The 23,210-nt window shown below is 41.8% G+C and overlaps 2 protein-coding genes across 3 annotated transcripts in view; one reads left to right on the top strand and one right to left on the bottom strand.

Annotated features, from left to right (window-relative positions):
• Positions 1–2,221: 2,221 nt before the first annotated feature.
• Positions 2,222–17,117, top strand: PARP2 (poly(ADP-ribose) polymerase 2). Its single transcript, XM_050796522.1, has 16 exons — positions 2,222–2,855; positions 4,115–4,270; positions 4,577–4,647; positions 5,977–6,027; positions 10,065–10,161; positions 10,585–10,660; positions 11,800–11,902; positions 13,313–13,475; positions 14,040–14,178; positions 14,970–15,033; positions 15,112–15,246; positions 15,524–15,651; positions 15,807–15,906; positions 16,266–16,364; positions 16,608–16,732; positions 16,850–17,117. The coding sequence occupies exons 1-16, from the start codon at positions 2,810–2,812 to the stop codon at positions 17,007–17,009; spliced, it is 1,713 nt and encodes a 570-aa protein (XP_050652479.1). The 5' UTR covers positions 2,222–2,809; the 3' UTR covers positions 17,010–17,117.
• Positions 17,118–20,217: 3,100 nt separating this feature from the next.
• Positions 20,218–23,210, bottom strand: part of TEP1 (telomerase associated protein 1) — a 47,506-nt gene continuing 44,513 nt past the window's right edge. The window contains exon 55 of one of the 2 annotated variants that reach the window (XM_050796475.1): positions 20,218–23,126. In XM_050796475.1, coding sequence (XP_050652432.1) covers positions 23,004–23,126 — 123 coding nt within the window. In that variant the 3' untranslated portion in view covers positions 20,218–23,003. The remainder of the gene's footprint in view (positions 23,127–23,210) is intronic. The other variant, XM_050796474.1, reaches the window with a different exon arrangement.

Genomic DNA, 23,210 nt, shown 5'->3' with positions numbered 1-23,210 from the left:
TAGAACAGTCCTAACAATTTTTTTTTCTTATTATAATATGAAGAGAGTAGGCCAATTGTCCTGTCGAAAATTAATTTGCATTTTTCATACTATGTGAGCCTGAATATCTTTTCCATGTACTTATTTATCATATGCAAACTGTTTATTAATATCTTTCATCCACTTATCTATAGAGGTTTTGGTTTTAATTATGAAAATAAATTTGTTGGTTTCTTCCAGGTTTTTTTTGTTTTTGTTTTTGAGACAGAGTCTCACTCTTGTCACCCAGGCTGGAGTGCAGTGGCGCGTTATGGGAAGAGCCTAAAAAAAAAAATTTAATTTTTAATTTTAAAAATTAAAAATAAAGGAGATTAGGACATTGACGCACACCGAGGAAAGACAGCATCCATCTGCAAGCCAAGGAGAGAGGGAGGCAGGCCTTAGAAGAAATCAACCGTGTCAAGACCTTTATCTTGGGCCTCTGGCCGCCAGAATTATGACAAAATAAATTTATTGTTTACAGACAGCTATCCTGTCTGTAGTATGTAATTATAGTAGCCCTAGCAATACATTGTGTGATCTTGAATAAATTAAATTTTTCTAAAGCTCAGTTTCCTCAATTATAAAATGGAGATAAATAACATATGCCTCATGAGGTTGTTGTGAGAATTAAATAATGTATGTAAAACTCATAGCATAGTAAGAACTAAATAAATTCCAGCTATTATTCTTAGGAAGATTAAATGAGGTTATGCATGTAAAGCATTTAGCTCAGCCTCTAGTACACAAGAAAGTTCTACTAAGTATTAGCTTTTTAAAGAAATTTTCATTTCATAAAGGGTTACATTATATTTTTTCTATCTCCAAAGTATTTCCTTTAAGACCTAGTCTAATTTATTTGTGCCATAATTAAGTCAGATGTAACAGGCTTTGTACCACTGAAACAGTTTAAGCAATCCTATCCAACAAACATTTATCCAGCACCTACATTTTGTTAGATTTATTTCCAACTACTTGATATGCTTTGGTGTTATTATAAATGCTACCTTAAAAAATTTTATTTATAGTTGTTTGAAGCTCTTTTATAAACATGAAATTTATTTCATATGCTATTTTCTATCAGTCTTGCTAGGCTTTGTAGTAAGGTAAAATTTTTATCCTGTAGTTTCTTCTAACTTTTAAAATATTCATAATCAAATTTCACGCAATTAATGAGATTTTGGGTTTTTCCTTTCTAAACTTTACATCTTTTGATGAAAAAAATAAAATGTATCAATTTTCTCTCTCTCTCTCTCTCTTTTTTTTTTCCAGACGGAGTCTCACTCTGTCACCCAGGCTGGAGTTCAGTGGCGCGATCTCGGCTCACTGCAACCTCCGCCTCCCGGGTTCAAGCGACTCTTGTGCCTCAGCCTCCCAAGTAGCTGGGACTACAGGCGCCTGCGACCACGCCTGGTTAATTTTTTACTCTTTTTTTTTTTTTTTTTTTTTTTTAATAGGGACGAGGTTTCGCTATTTTGCTCCGGTTGGTCTATAACAGGTACTATTCTATCCTAACAATATGTTTCTAAATGATACTGGTGCCAAAATCAGGATTACCCAGTGATTTTGTTAATACATGCTTATTGAATCAGAAGGTCTAGGGTGGGGAATTTGCTTAAGTATGCAGTCCCCATACTTGGTGATTCTCATGCAGCCAAACATTTGGGCGCCCCTCACCCAATCTCACCAAGAACCAGAAGACCAATTAGCATTTTCCGTGGGCTTCCTGCCCCATGGTACCCTCTGTTCCCAAAGGGTTTTTGCAGTTTCACGGAACTTTTTCACATTCCACTCGGTGTTTGTTTTTTTTTTTTTTTAAGACGAGTCTGTCACCCAGGCTGGAGTGCACTGGCGCGATCTCGGCTCACTGCAAGCTCCGCCTCCCGGGTTCACACCATTCTCTGCCTCAGCCTCAACCATTTATTTTTTAAGACCACTCTGTCACCCAGGCTGGAGAATGGTTCACACCTCATAGAATGGTACTCAGCCTCCCGAGTAGCTGAGACTACAGGCGCCCACCACCACGCCCGGCTAATTTTTTGTTTTTATTTCTTTTTTCAGTAGAGACGGGGTTTCACCACGTTAGCCACGATGGTCTCGATCTTCTGACCTTGTGATCTGCCCGCCTCGGATTCCAAAGTGCTGGGATTACAGGCGTGAGCCACCGCGCCCGGCCTGGTTGTGTTTTTGTTTTTTTTTTTTTTTTTTTTTTTTTTCAAAAATGGGCGGGGGAGAGTAGTCTGAATTGGGTTATGAGGTCCCCTCCGGGGTACCTCACCTCAGCCATTGAACTCACTTCGCCGGCCGTGAGTCTGTTCCAAGCTCCGGCAAAGGAGGCATCCGCCGGGCCCCTCCCCGAAGGGCGGGGTCCACGGCATCTCCTGCCCAGTCTGACCTCGCGCGGAGCCCCATTCTCTGGGAACTCACCTCCCCGAAGATCAGGGAGAGCCCTGTTAGGGCCGCCTCTGGCCCTAGTCTCAGACCTTCCCAAGGGACATGGGAGTGGAGTGACAGGACGCACTCAGCTCGTGGCCCCACTGATGAGCTTCCCTCCGCCCTATGGGGAAGGGTGGTCCCACACAGAACTTATAAGATTCCCATACTCAAAGACATTTTTCGTTTATGGTGACTTCCCAGAAGACACAGCGACATGCAAATATTTTAGGGCGTCACACCCCTGTCCCTCACAGTCATCTTCCTGCCAGGGCGCACGCGCGCTGGGTGTTCCCGCGTAGTGACACTGGGCCCGCGATTCCTTGGAGCGGGTTGATGACGTCAGCGTTCGAATTCCATGGCGGCGCGGCGACGACGGAGCACCCGCGGAGGCAGAGCGAGAGGTTCGGAGCTCAGTATTGGGGGAGGGAATGCGGAAGCGAGGAGTCAGAAAAGGAACGATGCCACCTACTGTGACCCCCTTCATCTTCCACCTCCCCATAACCTGCACTTGGCTACCAAACCAGTTTGGGTGCTAAATTTTGTAAATTTAGGTTTTCAGAGCTTTGGGGATGACATAATTGTGCATAAAGCCTTGCAGAGCTGTAACAACTAATATGCCAGTACTATTGTTAATACCTAATGTCATACAATTTACAAAAAGTAATTGTGAGGCACACCATTATTTTATACACAAGAAAGGATAAGCACTGGTGAACTATGATTCACTGCTTATGCCATCCATTCTAAGATGGAGCCCAGTTCCAGAGGGTAAAATGCGAGTCTAGACCTATTGAGATACGGTATTATGTGTATAATGTTCTTAAGTGCATAGGTCCACCCTATAAATTAAGTACTAGTGTACTTCTTTAGAAGTACAGTATTGTACAATGTTCTAATATTGGAGCAAGTGAAGTAGGAAGAGATCAAACACTTCTCCAAGTTTCCACAGATAAAAGCAGCAGAGCTAGGCTCTAAATTAGGCACAGACCCTTGAGCAGTTTACTAACCTTTATCCCATACCGCCTCATGTATGAGTTGGGTATTTGGGGGACATTGGGACACAAGTAAACAAAACAGATAAGCAGGCCTCAGTCTATGAGCTTACAAGACTCCTAGGGCTCCCTTTTATTTTGTTTTATTTCATTTGGCTAGAATAGCAATTTAGGAAGAATTACACAGACTGTTACACAAGGGTAGTGTGGTGACAGTTTTTATTGCCTCTTTGTAAACTTAGAAAATTATCTTAAACCGGCGGGGTGCGGTGGCTCAGGCCTGTAATCCTGCACTTTGGGAGGCCAAGGAGGGCAGATCACTTGAGGTCACGAGTTTGAGACCTGCCTGGCCAACATAGTGAAACCTTGTCTCTACTAAAAATACAAAAATTAGCCGGGCATGGCGGCGAACGCCTGTAATCCAAACTACTTGGGAGGCTGAGGCATGAGAATCACTTGAACCCAGGAGGCAGAGGTTGCAGTGAGCGGAAATCGTACCACTGCACTCCAGCCTGGGCGACAGAGTGAGACTCCACCTTGGAAAAAAAAAAAAAGAAAGAAAAGAGAAAGAATGATCTTAAACCATTTATTTAAAGGATTTTTTTCAATCCTTAAAATCTACACGTTTTCAGGTATACTCATTCTTTGCTCATTTCCAAATTTTGTAGCATTAAATGAAAGCAAAAGAGTTAATAATGGCAACACGGCTCCAGAAGACTCTTCCCCTGCCAAGAAAACTCGCAGATGCCAGAGACAGGGGTCAAAAAAGATGCCTGTGACTGGAGGAAATGCTAATGAGGACAGGACAGAAGACAAGCAAGATGGTACGCCAGGGAGGTCATGGGCCAGCAAGAGGGTTTCTGGTAGGAGTGGGTCTGGGGATGATATCTTGTTATTTCAACTCTTATTTCTTCCTTCTTTCAGGATAGAATTAATTTCTCTATCCTTTGGGCATACCACAGCACTAATCTACTGCCTTGAATCTTCATTTTCATGTATTTGAGATGGATTGAGGCCTAAGGAAAGACCAGGATTGGTTGGGAGGACAAAGTTAATTCTCACAAGTTTCTGTTTAACCACAACAGCTGTTTTTGATTCCCATAAAGTAGTACCTATCTGTCTTTCCTCAGAATCTGTGAAGGCCTTGCTGTTAAAGGGCAAAGTTCCTGTGGACCCAGAATGTACAGCCAAGGTGGGGAAGGTAAGACACTCTGGACCGATCTTTAGTCCGTGGATGTCTCAGAGAGCATCCTTTGTTATAAGGACTCCTGTCTGGGATGCTGTTCGTATCATTTCAGGAATCCTCTCCAAAATACGATGAGTGATTAGTTTTCTCTAATGGCAAGAGATAGGAGTGGTAAGGCTTGGGGTTAATAATCAGGGCGTTTTTAAACATGGTGTGTTAGACCATTCTTGCATTGCTATAAAGAAATACCTGAGACTAGGTACTTTATAAGAAAAGAGGTTCCTGGAGGCTGTACAGAAATGATAGCAGTATCTGCTCCTCAAGATACCTTAGGAAGCTTTTACTCATGGCAGAAGGTGAAGAAGGAATAGGCACTTCACATGGCAAAAGCAAGGGCGGGAGAGAGAGAGATTGGAGGAGGTGTCACAGAGAGAGAGTGGGGGAGGTGTCACATGCTTTTAAACTACCAAATGTTGTGTGAATTCACCATCAAGAGGACAGCAGCAAGAGAGTGGTGCTAAACCATTCATGATCGAATCACTTCCCACCAGGCCCCACCTCCAGTACTGAGGATTATAATTCAGTGTGAGATTTGGAAGGAGACAAATATACAAAATATATGACATGCATACCTTCTGTGATTGCCATCAGCTTTCTACACCTCATTCTCTTTTTAAACCAGAAAATGGTATCATTGTTAAAGGAAAAGTGTTTTCTTGTTCTAATGAGAAACTGTACCCTGGAATGGTATGAGTTACTGATGAATGGGGAAAAAAGAAGGCTACCTCTGGAGTAAGTTTTCTATAACTCAGAATCTTTTTTTTTTTTTTTTTTTTTTTCTCACTCTGTCACCCAGCCTGGAGTACAGTGGTGTGATCTCAGCTCACTGCAACCTCCACTTCCTGGGTTCAAGTAATTCTCTTGCCTCAGCCTCCCAAGTAGCTGTGATTACAGGTACCCACCACCACGCCCAGCCTGGGCTAATTTTTATATTTTTAGTTCAGACGGGGCTTGACCGTGTTGGCCAAGCTCGTCTCGAACTCCTGACCTCAAGTGATCTGCCCACCTCAGCCTCCCAAAATGCTGGGATTGCAGGCGTGAACCACCATGCCCAGTCTAACTCAGTTAGGATCTTTTGTATTGTTAAAAAAAGGAAGCATGTTTTCATTTATAGTAAGGTTACACCCAGGTTACTGGTAGAACATAGGTTTGCAATTCTTTGCTGGAAGATGAATGTTGATGTTGCTGTAGAATGACAACTTGAGCCATAAGAAAATTTAGAGCCTCATTTAGGATCTCAGGGCTGAACCTATACTAATGTTGATTTTTTCTCTCTCTTTCTAGGCTCATGTGTATTGTGAAGGAAGTAATGTCTATGATGTCATGCTAAATCAGGTAAGAGGTAGAAGAGGTGCAACCATTATATTTATGAGACTGTCTTCTTGATAATTATTGATGATAGAATCCCAGTGCTCAAATCTTTAAAGTTCTTTTTTTTTTTTAATTTTGTTTTTTCTTTTTGAGATGGAGTCTCACTTCATCTCCCAGGCTGGAGTACAGTGGCACAATCTCGGCTTACTGTAACCTCTGCCTCCCAGGTTCAAGCAGTTCTCCTGCCTCAGGCTCCCGAGTAGCTGGGGTTACAGCCATGCACCACCACACCCAGCTAATTTTTTGTATTTTAGTAGAGACAAGTTTTGCCATGTTGACCAGGCTGGTCTCGAACTCGTGACCTCAAGTGCTTTACCTGCCTCAGCCTCCCAAAGTGCTCGGATTACAGGTGTGAACCAGCATGCCTTGCCTAAAGTCCTTTATATACACATATAAATATATAAAAATATATATGTATATATAAATATATAATATATACATATATGTATATATTTATAAACATCACATATATGATATGAATATATATCATATATATCATGTGATATGTATGATATAGGTACATGATATATATCATATATGATATGAATATATCATATATACCTATATCATATGTGATATAAATATATAGTATATCATATATATCATATATGTGACATGAATATATGTCTATATCATATATAAATATATATTATATGTAATTTGTATATATTATATATTTTTATATATGTAATATATAATATATATTTTACACATATATTTATATATAATATATGTATATTTTTATATATATATATTTTTTTTCCAGACAGAGTCTTGCTCTGTCGCCCAGGCTGGAGTGCAGTGTGGCACGATCTTGGCTCACTGCAATCTCCGTCTCCTGGGTTTAAGTGATTCTCCTGTCTCAGCCTTCCAAGTAGCTGGGATTACAAGTGCCCACCACCATGCCCAGCTAATTTTTGCATTTTTAATAGAGATGGGGGTTTCACCATGTTGGCCAGGCTGGTCTCGAACCCTTGACCTCAGGTGATCCACCTGCCTTGGCCTCCCAATGCTGGGATTACAGGCGTGAGCCACCGTGCCCTGCCTTCTCTAAGAATTTTATTTTATTTTATTTTATTTTTTTTTTTTTGAGACGGAGTCTCGCTCTGTCGCCGGGGCTGGAGTGCAGTGGCCGGATCTCAGCTCACTGCACTGCAAGCTCCGCCTCCCGGGTTTACGCCATTCTCCTGCCTCAGCCTCCCAAGTAACTGGGATTACAGGCGCCCGCCACCTCGCCCGGCTAGTTTTTTGTATTTTTTAGTAGAGACGGGGTTTCACCGTGTTAGCCAGGATGGTCTCGATCTCCTGACCTCGTGATCCACCCGTCTCGGCCTCCCAAAGTGCTGGGATTACAGGCTTGAGCCACCGCGCCCGGCCTCTCTAAGAATTTTCTAAGTGTATGGCTTATAAAAAACTTTTATAATTGTTAACTCTGTGTTCGTATCCTTTTGCACTTTTTTTTTTTAAGAGACAGGATCTTGTTCTGTTACCCAGGCTGGAGTGCAGTTGGTGCACTCAAAGCCCACGGCAACCTTGAACTTCTGGGCTCCAGCAATCCTCCCACCTAAGCTTCCTGAGTAGCTAGGACTTCAGGCACATGCCACGAAGCCTGACTAATTTTTAAATTTTTTATGGAGATGAGAATCTCACTATGTTGAATATATGGTCTTGAATTCTTGGCCTCAAATGATCCTCCTGCCTTGTCCTCATGAGGCACTGGAATTACAGGGATGAGCCATTGGGACAAGCTGTTTTGCACATTTTCTAAAAAGGTGTTGGTCCTTTTCTTACTGGTTTCAAGGAACTTTATATAATATGGAGAATAGCCGTTTGTCTGTAACATAAATCGCTTATATGTTTTCCAGATTTGTCATTTACCTTTTGGTTTTCTTTGTAGTACACTTTTTGCCCATTTTTTCTATAGTTAAATTTATTAATTTTTCATTTAAAAAATTTTTTTTTTTTTTTTTTAAGAGACAGTGCCTTGCTATGTTGCTCAGGCTGGCCTGGCCTTGAACTTGTGGCCTCATGTGATCCTCCAACCTCAGCCTCTCAAGTAGCTGGGACTACATGCATCTGTCCCCAAGCCCAGCTTTCTTTTTAATCAAACTTTTTCTCTTGTTTATCTTTGTGTTTTGAGTAGATAATACATTTGCCTCATTAATATATTTCCTGGATATGACTTCATATTTGAATTTACTGATCCAACATACGTAATTTTAACAACTAACTAGTATTTCTTTGTTACTATTTCTTCTACTTAAAATACCACAGGCAGATAGAAAATACCTTAAGGTTGGCTGGGCACAGTGGCTCATGCCTATAATTCCAATACTTTGGGAGGCTGAGGTGGGCAGATCACCTGATGTCGGGAGTTCGAGACCAGCCTGACCAACATGGAGAAATCCCATCTCTACTAAAAATACAGAATTAGGTGTGGTGGCACATGCCTGTAATCCCAGCTACTTGGGAGCTTGAGGCACGAGAATCGCTTGAACCCGGGAGGCAGAGGTTGCAGTGAGCCAAGATCGCACCATGGCACTCCAGTCTGGGCAACAAGAGCAAAACTCCATCTCAAAAAAGGAAAATACCTTAAGGTGGCCAGGTTTGGTGGCTCATGCCTGTCATCATAGCACTTTCGGAGGCTAAGGCTGGAGAATCACTTCAGGTCAGGAGTTCAAGATTAGCCTGGGCAACATGGTGAAATCTTGTCTCTACAAAAAAATACAAAAACACCTGGGCATGGGCCAGCTACTTTGGAGGCTGAGGTGGGAGGATTGCTTGAGCCTGGGAGGTTGATGCTGCAGTGAGCTGTGATTGAGCCATTGCACTTCAGCCTGGGTGACAGAGGGAAACCCTGTCTCAAAAAAACAAAAACCATATACATTTTTTAAAGGAAAAGAAAATATCAAGCCAGGCGTGGTGGCTCATGCCTGTAATCCCAGCACTTTGGGAGGCCGAGGCAGGCAGATCACTTGAGTTAGGAGTTCAAGACCAGCCTAGCCAACATGTTGAAACTCCGTCTCTAAAAATACAAAATTAGTCTGGCTCGGTGGCGTGCACCTGTAATCCCAGCTACTAGGAAGACTGAGGCACGAGAAATTGCTTGAACCTGGGACACGGAGGTAGCAGTGAGCGGAGATTGTACCACTGCACTCCAGCCTGGGCGACAGAGCAAGACTCCGTCTCCAAAAAAAAAAAAAAAATTATCTTAGGCTCCTTTTTGTTCTAACATCTAATGACCTTTTTTTTTCACCAGTGGGCTAAGGTCATACAGTGGCTTTAGAATGTGAGCAAGCAGGAGATAGAAGTAGGAAGAGGCAGCATGCTTAACAAAGAAGAATGCCTCCATATCCAGCGCTTAGCCATACAACACCAGCTGCTGTGCCTTATCATGGACTTCTCTCTCTCTTCACTCTGAGTGATTTACTTACAGATAACTCTTTTTAGATACTGGCCATATTCTCTCTCAGTATCTCCAAGTCAGGTCAGGTTAGGTATGGGACAGAAGAGGCAGTGGTTTTGCATATCCCTTGTCCCCTCCCAGTATTGCACTGCTCTCAGCTCATTGTCAAATTTCTGCAACTGACAAACAAAAGTTGTGATTAGGACTGTCAAGGAGTAAGTCATTTAACAGTTGAGCGTAACAGTTTTAGACCTTTGGAGCATCAAAATTGTTTTCATTTGGGAAATAATTATTGGGAGTGGATTGGGAGCTGGAAAACACAGATAGCTTAGAAAATATCTAAATAGGGAGCTGAGGCAGGAAAAAACAGGAGGAGCCATTCAATGTAGGATATTTGAGGTTGGATAGAGGGTTTAGGAAGCTTCTAGGCTCCCATTTTAATTCCTAAGAATCCAAAGTTTAATGTATAAGCCCTATTTCTTCTTTATATCTTTAATCAACTGGCACCTGTGATGAGGGATGAGTTATTGGTTTATGTGCTTTCCATTTGCAAAACTCTGCTTTTTGTTTTTGTTTTTGTGTTCACTCAACATAGACCAATCTCCAGTTCAACAACAACAAGTACTATCTGATTCAGCTATTAGAAGATGATGCCCAGAGGAACTTCAGTGTTTGGATGAGATGGGGCCGAGGTAATGATTTTTATTGAGATTTTATGAGTTGGCATTCAGAAAGTCAGAAGTAGCTTAGTGGGTGGCCAAAGGATTCTCTGGGTTTAAATTGGGTCAGTAGAGGCTCTGAAGTCTAGGAGAGGCTTAGGAACAAGTTGAGCATCTTGAAATTGGGGAATGGCAGGCATCCTCCTTAGAGTTCCCACTGGAAAAACTAAGAGCAGCCCATTGAGGCTGAAAACTCTTCTATAGTTGAACTGCTAGTAGTGCTCATAGACTATCGCTGTTAGCAGGTAACTTGCATCAACATGATTAGTTCCCTAAATCCTTTCACCTTTCCCTTCTCCCTTTCTTGCCTGTTTGTCAGATGTTAAACAGAGAGACCTTGGAGAGCTGGCCTGTTACTATTAGGAAATTATCTTACGTGTGGCATTTACTTTGCAGTTGGGAAAATGGGACAGCACAGCCTGGTGGCTTGTTCAGGCAATCTCAACAAGGCCAAGGAAATCTTTGAGAAGAAGTGAGTGCTAAAAAGTGACTACAAGAAAATATACCCTCTTCTTAGATGTATCTACTCTAAGAATTTTGATTTAGACAGAGTTTCGCTCTTGTTGGCCCAGGCTGGAGTGCAATGGCACAACTTCAGCTCACTGCAACCTCCACCTCCTGGGTTTAAGCAATTCTCCTGCCTCGGCATCCCAAGTAGCTGGGATTACAGGTGCCCACCACCACACCCAGCTAATTTTTGTATTTTTTAATAGAGATGGGGTTTCGCAATGTAGGCCAGGCTGGTCTCAAACCCCTGACCTCAGGTGATCCACCTGCCTTGGCCACCCAAAGTACTGGGAATATAGGCATGAGCCACCGTGCCCTGCCTTCTCTAAGAATTTTATAAGTGTGTGGCTTATAAAAAGCTTTTCCTTTTATAGGTGTGATTTGGCCTAAATGTTAATGTCTTTTCACCCTGACATTCTGTGGTTGAAACACCAAACTGCATCCTTAGTGATTAAATCAAACTAGAACTTTGAAAGTCACTAAAAACAGAATAATATATTTAACACATGGCTGACAAATTTAGGAAATTTGGGATAAGTGGAGACTATCATAGGGTAGAGAATATTCAGCTAGGGGCTGAGCACGGTGGCTCATGCCTTAAATCCCAGCACTTTGGGAGGCTGAGGCAGGAGCATTGCTTAAAGCTAGGAGTTTGAGACCAGCCTGGGCAACAAAGCGAGACCCCTGACTCTCCCCAAAAAAAAGAAAGAAAGAAAGAAAAAAGAATATTCAGTTAGTTTTTAAAACTTTAACTCTGATATAGATGAAGAACTTTCTGGAGAATTTAGGAACATGTTTCTTTCAGGGAAAGGGATTAGATGGATATCTTTTGTTTAAAATCTCAGTGGCTTTTGTGGTGTTTGGGAAGGACAAGCATTGTTTTTCCCCATTTTTTAAATTCCATTTGTCTCCAGAGCTTTTTTATCCATTTAGTGTCTTCACTTAGAATTAGACTAATTTTGATTTATGGAAAGGTGACGAGTAAAGGAGCTCAGTGGTGGAAAATAAATTATTTGGAGATTTTCTGTCTAAAGAAACAGTTGTAAGTCCTTCTTCATAGTAGACCTTTATTTGTAAGGTTTTCTTACACTTTGGACTCTACAGATTCCTTGACAAAACAAAAAACAATTGGGAAGATCGAGAAAAGTTTGAGAAGGTGCCTGGAAAATATGATATGCTACAGATGGACTATGCCACCAATACTCAGGTAACTCTCACTATACTTTTCGGAGGAAACCCATCTTCTTTTTTTATTTTATTTTATTTTTTAGAGGCAAAATTGTGCTCTGTTGCCCAGGCTGGAGTGCAGTGGCACAATCATGGCTTACTGCAGCCTCAAGATCCCTAGGTTCAAGTGATCCTCCTACCTCAGCCTCCTCAGTATCAGGGACTACAGGCACGTGCCACTCTGCCCAGCTGATTTTTTTTTTTTGTAAAGATAAGGTTTCACTATGTTGCCTAGGCTGGTCTCAAATTCCTGTGCTCAAGCAGTCCTCCTGTCTTGGCCTCCCAAAGTCCTGAGATTACAGGCATGAGGCACCACACCTACTCCTGTTTCTTCTTACTCAGGATAAAGCAGAATAGCTTAGATCATTCCTAGACTGGGACAGGCCAGGATATCTTGAATCCTTTCTACTTCTCACCTCAGGGGTGTTCTCACTGATCTTTGTAATCCCGAAGGGACAGTAAGAATGAGGATAGAATGTGCCTTTCTACTCTCGGCTGTTATTTACTAAGGTTCTTTTTTTTTTTTGAGATGGAGTTTCATTCTTGTTGCCCAGGTTGGAGTGTAATGGCTCAGTCTTGGCTCACTGCAACCTCCAGCTCCTGGGTTCAAGCGATTCTCCTGCCTCTGCCTCTCAAGTAGCTGGGATTACAGGTGCCTGCCACCATGCCCGGCTAATGTGTTTTGTATTTTTAGTAGAGACGGGGTTTCACCATGTTGGCCAGTCTGGTCTTGAACTCGTGACCTTGGGTGATCCACCCGCCTCAGCTTCCCAAAGTGCTGGGATTACAGACCTGAGCTACCACGCCGGGCCTACTAAGGTTCTTATAAAATCTTAGGCCCTATTTCCAGAAGTTTATTGTTAGAACCAAGAGAGGAGTAATAAAAAATCAAACTGATTAAACAATTACATTTAAATTTCTCTTCACTTCTGGATATATACCACCATAAAAAAATTAATTTAGATAAACTGAGGTATACCAGGATTCTGAAAGTGTCCTGAAACAGTCACATATCCAAAAAAATGGAGAAGTTTTAGTCTTTTTTAAGATGGGAAGATCTGAGCCATAATAGCTATCTTTATACACTGACATAATGAGGAAAGCCTTTTTTTCCTAGACTTATTCTGAGTTGTAAAATGTGGGAGGCAGAACTAGTATGGTTAACCCTCTGTATCTATGGATTCAATGAACTGAGGATCAAAAATATTTGAAAAAAGAAATTGCTTCTGTACCGAACCTGTACAGCCTTTTTTTCCTTGCTTGTCATTATTTCCTAGACAATGCAATATAAAAACTTCACAAAGCATTTACATTGTATAATATTGAGTGTTATAAGGAATCTAGAGATGATTTCTTAGATTTTCTTTTGTTTGTTTGTTTTTTGCTATAGGATGAAGAGGAAACAAAGAAAGAGGAATCTCTTAAATCTCCCTTGAAGCCAGAGTCACAGCTAGATCTTCGGGTACAGGAGTTAATAAAGTTAATCTGTAATGTTCAGGCCATGGAAGAAATGATGATGGAAATGAAGTATAATACCAAGAAAGCCCCACTTGGTAGGACTTCACATTTTCTTCTGCATTCTCTCCTCATAATTCCTAGTTCCTTTAATGGATATTTTATTATCATTATGATTTAAAGCTTGCTGATAGTACTGAATGAAGAAAATGGGGTTTGGGGTGACAGGTTGTATGGAGGGAGGAGGAACTATTTTGAAAGTTGAGGCTGGGTGTGGTGGGTCATGCCTATAATCCCAACACTTATAGGGAGGCCAAGGCAGGTGAATTGCTTGAGCCCAGGAGTTTGAAACCAGCCTGGGCAACATGGCGAGACCCCATCTCTACTAAAAATAGAAAAATTAGCCAGGCATGGTGGTGTGTGCCTGTGATCCAGCTACTTGGGAAGCTGAGGTGGGAGGATCACCCAAGCCCGGGAAGTTGAGCTGCATTAAGCTGTGTTCATGTCACGGCACTCAGCCTGGGCAACAGGAGTGAGACCCCATCCCAAAAAAAGAAAAAAAAAAAAAGTTGAAAGGTGAAAGTCTTTTTTAGGCAAGGACGTAAGTACAGTTCACTAGCTGGGATCCTCGTTTGGAGTCTGATCTCTGACTGGGCCTGCAGGGAAGCTGACAGTGGCACAAATCAAGGCAGGTTACCAGTCTCTTAAGAAGATTGAGGATTGTATTCGGGCTGGCCAGCATGGACGACCTCTCATGGAAGCATGCAATGAATTCTACACCAGGATTCCGCATGACTTTGGGTAAGGCCTGTGCTGTTACTTCACTTTGTTCTTCTACCTATACATATCCCCTGTATCTATCAGCAGCAGCTATAATCTTCTGAATCTTTTATTCCTAAGAAAATGATCATCTTGAATACATACAGAAACAAAATGATACATAGGTAGCCTATTTAATCAGCTTACAAATAGGGGATGCAATCTCCTGGCTTGACCACAGCCATATTCTCTGACAAAGTGGAAGTTACCAACCCAAGAGAGAATGGGTCTAGCTATCCAACCACCAAGTAAAACACCTTCAGGCACATCACCCCCTTTTCCTATCTGAGGTGACTAAAACCACACAAACACCATTTCTGTGAACTCAAGTGATATTAGATAGACAAAATAACATTTTACATTTGTTGATTCTGTTTTCTGGTTTTCATCCTATTTCTATTTCTTTTATTGCTTTATAGAGCCCTGTGACCTAGAAATAACCCTGACTGGTCAACAGGTCTACTGAGATAGAACTATATCCAAACTGTTCCTTGTTGATATTGATATAATTTTAAAATGATTTGATAAAAAAAGAATTCTAACTCTAGTCTCAAAAGTCAAAATCCACGTAGTTCATCTTATACCGAGTATATATTTAATATTTTATATATTTGGAAGTTAAGATCTCTTTACAGATCTCTTTCTCTCTCAAATGGAAAACCTGTTTCTCATACCTGTTTTCTAAAGGACCCATCTGTCATTTTCTATTTTTAGTCATGTGCCTTTTAGCCACATGTCAGAAAGCTCATTATGGGTTATATCTCTGTTCTTAGACTCCGTACTCCTCCACTAATCCGGACACAGAAGGAACTGTCAGAAAAAATACAATTACTAGAGGTGAGATATGTATGAATTGAGAAGTATTATATCTCTTATACCAGTTTCCTCCCACATTAATTCTATATCTCATCTCAGGCTTTGGGAGACATTGAAATTGCTATTAAGCTGGTGAAAACAGAGCTACAAAGCCCAGAACACCCATTGGACCAACACTATAGAAACCTACATTGTGCCTTGCGCCCTCTTGACCATGAAAGTTATGAGTTCAAAGTAAGAAAAATGATCATTTATTTTCATACTCTTGCACCCTTAAGACCACCTCCCCCATCCCACTGATCTCTAACTACTTCTGGTCAAGAGCAAATTGTCAATTAGGGCAGACTTTTTATATACTAGGGATTTGGGAAGGCCAAGCTTTTCCTAGCTGCCTTGTAAGACTGTTTGGGAGCAGAAAGGTGTGCCAAGTTATATCAGAATCCCCAAATTCTTCAGTTCAGCTCAGTCTCTTGTAGAGTCCACATTGGCCTTTTTGTCTTATTTTTCACAGGTTATTTCCCAGTACCTACAATCTACCCATGCTCCCACACACAGCGACTATACCATGACCTTGCTGGATTTGTTTGAAGTAGAGAAGGAGGGTGAGAAAGAAGCCTTCAGAGAGGACCTTCATAACAGGTCTGAGTCTAACTTTGGGTTTGGAAAGACACTCCTTGCCCAAAAGTGCAGCTATAGAACTTATAAGAGGGAGTCGGAGGAAGGTGTCAGCTTTTTTATGCTTATGACCTATCTGTGCAGAACAACAGAGTACAATAATACTGGCTTTTCCTTAGGATGCTTCTATGGCATGGTTCCAGGCTGAGTAACTGGGTGGGAATCTTGAGCCATGGGCTTCGAATTGCCCCACCTGAAGCTCCCATCACAGGTTACATGGTGAGTGAAATTGAACTGTTAGATGCACAGGGGAAAAGGATACAGTAATGTTCCCAGTGCTTTTTTTCCTAGATTAGGATTAGGTGGTTCGCCTCCCCAGGAGTTAAGCCAGCTCACTGATAACCTTGTCATCTCTTACTGTGTCCCTCTTTCTTTAAATTCCTGAAGATACCTCACCTTTCCCTCAGAAGGCAGAAATTCACAGGTGCTTCTACCCTCTCTAGAACAGAATTGTGAGGGGAAATGGAGAAGGGTCTATATTGTGTTTAAGGGAATGGAAAAACAGGGTCAGTGGTATGCACTTTCTCTCTAACACATTGGGTTAGAAGCTGACCTTGGTATTCATTTATATATTTCAGTTTGGGAAAGGAATCTACTTTGCTGACATGTCTTCCAAGAGTGCCAATTACTGCTTTGCCTCTCACCTAAAGAATATAGGACTGCTGCTCTTATCAGAGGTGAGGCAGGAGTATGTCTGTGATCTCTAGTTTATTCCAGTTTTTTTCCAATGAGAAAAGTTTGACCCCAGAACCAAGAAGTTTACCTGGGATAACTTGAGAGAGGACCAAGTACAATTTCTAGTACATTGGATTCCTCTGCTGGAGTAGGGGAAAAAAAGTACTGATGGGATTTTCTGTTTGGCTTTGGAGCCATCTAATTCTTAGTAGGATATGGGAATTCAAAGGGTTTTTGCTTTGCAGGTAGCTCTAGGTCAGTGTAATGAACTACTAGAGGCCAATCCTAAGGCCGAAGGATTGCTTCAAGGTAAACACAGCACCAAGGGGCTGGGCAAGATGGCTCCCAGTTCTGCCCACTTCGTCACCCTGTAAGTACTCAGAACCAGGAGGGCTAGAAGACTCCTTTTGACTGGATAAGACTATGTTCTCTATTCCAGCTTCTGAACCAGAGACTGATGTTGACATACTTTTATTCCATTTGGCAGGAATGGGAGTACAGTGCCATTAGGACCAGCAAGTGACACAGAAATTCTGAATCCAGATGGTTATACCCTCAACTACAATGAATATATTGTCTATAACCCCAACCAGGTCCGTATGCGGTACCTGTTAAAGGTTCAGTTTAATTTCCTGCAGCTGTGGTGAATGTTGATATTAAATAAACCAGAGATCTGATCTTCAAGCTAGAAAATAAGCAGTGGTATACTTGTGGATTTTGAGATATTTTATGTAAATAAAAACTGTACAAGTCTACCACTGGCTTCTTCGGGCTTTATTTCTCCAAGAACATACTTCTTCTGACGTTAGTAGATCTCCATTTTCAGGACAGAAAGTACTCATTGTTCTGAGGGTTATTCAGTATCCTATTCTTAATGGCATCTGTGCATCAAGGGACACTAATGGGGGCGCAAATGCTTTTACCTGTTTAATTCAATTTTTCTGCGAACTGTAATTTGGTGAGTGTTATTGCAGGAAGGGTAGAGGCAACAAAGGCTAAGCTGTTTTTTTCTTTCCCATCCATATGTATTCACTTGCCTTTTTCCAATTTATCCACTGCAGCCCAGTCTCCCACTATTCAACACTAGGACTCATCACATGTCCAAAAATTTGGGAAGCCCTTGGAGGACTGTCACTAAGTCTGAATACATCTTGAGGAGGAAAGGAAAAAAGTAGAATGAGTTTTTACATACCCTGCCCCATCTAAGAAGTACTAAAGTCCAGATCAGATCCTGATATGGTTAGGCTTTGTGTCCCCACCCAAATCTCATCTTGAATTGTAATCCCCAGAATCCCCACATTTCAAGGGAGAGACCAGGTGGAGGTAACTGAATCATGGGGGCGGTTTCCCCCATGCTATTCTTGTGATAGTTCTCACAAGATCTGATGGTTTTATAAGGGGCTCTTCCTGCTTCGCTCGGCACTTCTTCCTGCCACCCTGTGAAGAAGGGCTTCCCCTTCACCTTCCTCTATAACTGTTAAGTTTCCTGAGGCCTCCTCAGCCATGGTGAACTGTGAGTCAAACCTCTTTCCTTTATAAATTACCCAGTCTCGGGCAGTTCCTTATAGCAGTGTGAAAACAGACTAAAACCAAATTGAAGAACATTCTACAACATTCTTCATCACTCTTGTTACCCAGGCTGGAGTGCAGTGGTGTGATACTCGGGAGACTGGGGCAGGAGGATCACTGAGCCCTAGAGGCCTAGGTTGCGGTGAGCTGTGATTGCACCACCACACTCCAGCTTGGGCAACAGACTGAGACCCTGTCTCAAGAATAAATAAATAAATTTATTTATTTTTTAAAAGTGTCAAGATTTTGAAGACTGAAAAGCTGTCACAGTTGGAGGAGACTAAGAAAACACGATGACTAAATGCAATGTGGGATCCTGGACTGGCTTCTGGAACAAAACAAAGTCATTAGCGGAAAAAATGGGCAAATCCAAATCCTGACTGTAATTTAATTAACATTTGTTAATTAACTTCGTTGTAATTTAATTAATAAATGTTAATTTCCTAGTTTTGATAAACGTAGCATGGTTATGTAAGATGTTAACATTAGAAGAAGCTGGGTGAAGGGTATCGAGGAACACTTGGTACTATCTTTGCGACTCTTCTGTAAATCTTACATTTCTTTTAATTTTTTTGAGACAGAATTTTGCTCTTGTTGCTGAGGCTGCAGTGCAATGGTGCGATCTTGGCTCACTGCAATCTCCGCCTCCAGAGTTCAAGCGATTCTCCTGCCTCAGCCTCCAGGGTAGCTGGGATTATAGGTGCATGCCACCATGCCCAGCTAATTTTTGTATTTTTAATAGAGACAGGGTTTCACCACGCTGGCCAGGCTGGTCTTGAATTCCTGATCTCAGGTGGTCTGCCCACCTCGGCCTCCCAAAGTGCTGGGATTACAGGCGTGAGCCACTGTGCCCGGCCTAAATCTTACATTATTAAAAAAGAAGGATTAAGAGCCATTCTAGTGGGAAAGCACCAACACAGATATGTTCTTTGGGGATGCTATCTGTGTATTGGTTCCTGGTTCTTCAGACACATCGTAGGATACTTCCTCCCTATCCCTTGACATTAGGTATGGCCATGTGACTTGCTTTGCTTGTATTTATGAAATATGAGTGGAAGTGATGTGTTTTATTTCCATGTAGAAGATTTAAGAGTTACTTGCCACGTGAAGCACAGATCTCAAAGTATGAGCAAAGTAGAGCAGGGCTTCTCGCTGACCCTTAATGGGCCACGTGGCATGATTTAGAAATAAATCTTTGCTGTTTTAAGTTGTTGAAATTTTGGGGTTGCTATGATAGCATAACTTTGATATTTTAACTGACAAAGAAACATACCCATCGTTCTGGATGAGAAGATTAGGTATTTGGAGGGTGAGAGGAGGGAGAAGATCAAGAAAAACAACCAATGGGTACTAGGCTTAATACCTGGGTGATGAAATAAACCATACAACAAACCTCCATGACACAAGTTTACCTATATAACAAACCTGCACTTGTACCCCTGAACTTAGAAAGAATACTAGTTTCACATTTTTTTGAAAACTGAAAAATTCAGTCCAGATTTTCTGATTGATTAAATATATACTAACAAATAAGACATTCATGAGAAAGAATAATGAGGTGATACTTGTACTGCTAGATAACAAAAAGAACAGTCAAGTTCGCACTTACTGAACACTTACCACGTAAGTGTCACTGTTCCATGTTTTACACCTTAACTCATTTAGTCCTTAAAACACTCCCATGAAGTAAGTTCCATTATTATGGCTGTTGTACAAATGGGGAAAAGGAGGCATGGAGATTTGAACTCAGTCTTATTCCAAGTCCATGCTTTTTGCTGCTGTTACCCAGTCTCTCTAGAGTAGTGCTTCTCAAACCTGAGAGGAAGGACTAATTGTTCCTTTGTCTTTTTTCTTCCTTCCTTCCTTCCTCCCTCTCTCCCTCTCTCTTTTTTTTTTATTTTTTTTTTTTTTGACCGAGTTTCACTCTTATTGCCCAGCCTGGAGTGCAATGGTGCGATCTCAGCTCACTGCAACCTCCACCGCCCCGAGTTCAAGCAATTCTCCTGCCTCAGCCTCCCAAGTAGCTGGGATTATAGGCGCCCGCCACCACACCCAGCTAATTTTTTGTATTTTTAGTAGAGACGGGGTTTCACCATATTGGCCAGGCTTGTCTGGAACTCCAGACCTCAGGTGATCCACCCGCCTCAGCCTCCCAAAGTGCTGGGATTACAGGTGTGAGCCACCATGCCTGGCCTGTTTTAATTTCTTACCTGTCATGGAACAATATTTCATAAAATATAATCAAAATGGATTATTAAGAAAATGAAATTAAAAAGCACACAAAACACAAGCCTCCATTTTTATTATTAAATTTGTCAGATATTACTTTTAAAATTCCTATACAGTTTCTAAATGGTTACTCTCAACTTCTATACTTACCTCATTATGAAACATTAACAATTTGTGAACTGGCACTAGTCCATGAACCAAACTTTGAGTACTTCTGCTCTAGATTTCAAAATCAGATGTGTATATATGTGTAAAAATTTGGTATATGAAAAAGATGCTTTTCTAGATGGGTAGAATAAAAGATTGTTCAAATGTCTTATGGTCTCACAATCCAGTGGTCATAACTGCAAAACTCATCCAGCTTTGGGAGACGCTGAAACTCCATTTAATGATAAGAACTTGAAGGATGTTAAATGTAAACCTAAATTGATTTTCACTTCAACTCCTCTTGGGTACATAATTACTTTTACCTAGAATCTGTTCTTGACTTTACTCATAACAATTGTACCATGACCTCACTGTCTGTCTCCAAGATGAGACAGAAAAAAACCCTTCAAGTGGACCTGGCCAACAAGACTGAATCTATTGAGCCTATTGGGCAAGTTAGCCTTTGCTTAACTTTCCCCATCCCCTTCACTCCAGCCTTAGCTGGGATGCTTTTATATAATTTTCAGAGCATGGAAGACAGACAAATAGAGCTTCCTCCTGCCATTGGCCCATGCTTTTAGGGGAGCAAAAGGCAAAAGATTGAAATCAATGACCAGGATGATGCCATGCCATGGTACTCTGCAGGATTTCTGGCAAGGATTATGGATCGTAAATTTCAAAATACCATAACTAGGACTTCTAGTCACAAGGTAGATGTGGAAATGATGGTCCAGAGGTATATTTCGAGGCTTGGCATGAAGCACATGAGAGAAGACAGAAGCATGGCCTATCAGCTGATGTCATCATCCTCTAGTCAGGATGGAAACCAGGGCATTGGATAGAAATAAAGTAAAGTCCCTCAGGTGATTTCTCCATGTAAAACCTGGAATCAGGGTTCAGTGAGAGCAAAACTCAGTGCCCTTTAACTCCCCAAGTCTTCAAAACTCATTTCTAGACCAGAGTGTAGTGGTATTTCTCCGAGATAAACCCATCAAACCAGGACAAAATCCCTGTAATAGCCTTCACTTGTCTTCTACAAGTCCTTGAATTCTTGGCTACAGAAGACATTTCCTTCTTCTTTAACCCTTAGAAAGAAAGGGCCTGAGGAAACTAAAGTCACTGGTTTCAATCTTTTGCCTTTCGCTCTCCTAAAAGCATGGGCCAAGGGCAGGAGGAAGCTCCAGTTGTCTGTCTTCCACGCTCTGAAAATTCTATAAAACACCCCAGCCAAGGCTGGAGTGACAGGGAGGAGGAAAGTTAAGCAAAGGCTAACCTGCTCAACAGACTCTTTCATATGACTGAATTTTAGGAATATAATAAAGTTCTTTTATGGGCCAGGCATAATGGCTCATGCCTGTAATCCCAGAACTTTGGGAGGCTGAGGTGTGCAGATCACCTGAGGTCAGGAGTTTGAGACCCACCTGGCCAACATGGTGAAACTTCGTCTCTACTAAAATACAAAAATTAGCTGGGCGTGATGGTGGGCACCTGTAATCCCAGCTACTCGGGCGGCTGAGGCAGGAGAATCGCTTGGACCCAGGAGACAGAGGTTGCACTGAGCCGAGATCGTGCCGCTGCACTCCAGCCTGGGTGACAGAGCCAGACTGTCTAATAAAAAAAAAAAAAAAAAAGTTTTTTACTTAAGAAAATCAGAGTTCATGGCTATGACTGTGCCATCTCTCAATTCGTTTTAATCTTTGTGAATTTCAATTTGAGAGTAAGACACTTTTGTGTGATCTCTTCTGAGAATGTCAATTACCATATTGACTAAAGTTTGAAAGTCGTGTCAGAAGTTGGGAAAACCAGAAGGTTTGTTCCGCTTTCAATGGCTTGGCTCCTCACCTCTCATCTGGGTAGTTTCTTTTTCTTTTTTTTTTTTCTTTTTTCCAGATGGAATCTTGCTCTGTCGCCCAGGCTGGAGTGCAGTGGCATGATATTGGCTCGCTGTAAGCTCCGCCTCCTGGGTTCACGCCATTCTCCCGCCTCAGCCTTCCAAGTAGCTGGGACTACAGGCGCCCGCCACCACGCCTGGCTAATTTTTTGTATTTTTTAGTAGAGTTGGGGTTTCACCGTATTAGCCAGGATAGTCTTGGCTAATAGTCTTGACCTCCTGACCTCATGATCCGCCCACCTCGGCTTCCCAAAGTGCTAGGATTACAAGCGTGAGCCACCGCGCCCGGCCTCGTCTGGGTAGTTCTGAGAAAAGGGTTGTCTCTGTGACAGAAACATAGCTCTTTCTAAATGCCTTGATGCGTGACTGACTTATTCTCCCTCCCTCATTCTTTCTCGATGAACTGAAAGGTCCTCCATGCTCTGTTCAAACTGAATGTTGGCCAACATCACTCTCATTCCTCCTCCTGGCAAGAATGGCCTCCTAAGGTCCTAGGGTCCGCAAGTGATGCAAGAATTCTAAAACCTAGCTTCAAAGTACCTACTAAAGATTTCATTCACTTTCTTGTGGTTCTAGTAAGGATTAATGTTAAATTAGAAGAGACACACATTAGAATGTACATATACATATACATAGAATATCCTCCTGTCTAACTCCACATGAGAACACAGGCCCACACTTGAGATTTTTTGACACTTCATTTTTATAATTGTTAAGAAATTATTAATTTTATAATTATTAAAAGCTACCAGTGTCTTCAGGCTTTGCATCTCTAGCACAAGGGGTATCATTTTTCCCCACATCTTCATTCCCAGTTCAGAAAGTACACATTGCCCTGCACATCTCCCACGGCAAGCTGCAGGGTGGAGTTAGCGCCCAGCCAAGGTTCCAGGCAGCTCACTGACCCTTCGCATCGGAACAGGCCCAGCTACAATGGGAACAAAAATGGGGGAGATCAGGGCTACAAGCCTAGGGCCTCCTTACTAACTTATTTTTTCTCACATTAATGCCT

The sequence above is a fragment of the Macaca thibetana genome, chromosome 7 (assembly GCF_024542745.1).
Source record: "Macaca thibetana thibetana isolate TM-01 chromosome 7, ASM2454274v1, whole genome shotgun sequence".
Taxonomy (NCBI): domain Eukaryota; kingdom Metazoa; phylum Chordata; class Mammalia; order Primates; family Cercopithecidae; genus Macaca; species Macaca thibetana.
The sequence above is the reverse complement of the archived record's forward strand: the minus strand, read 5'-3'. Positions and strand labels throughout refer to the sequence as shown.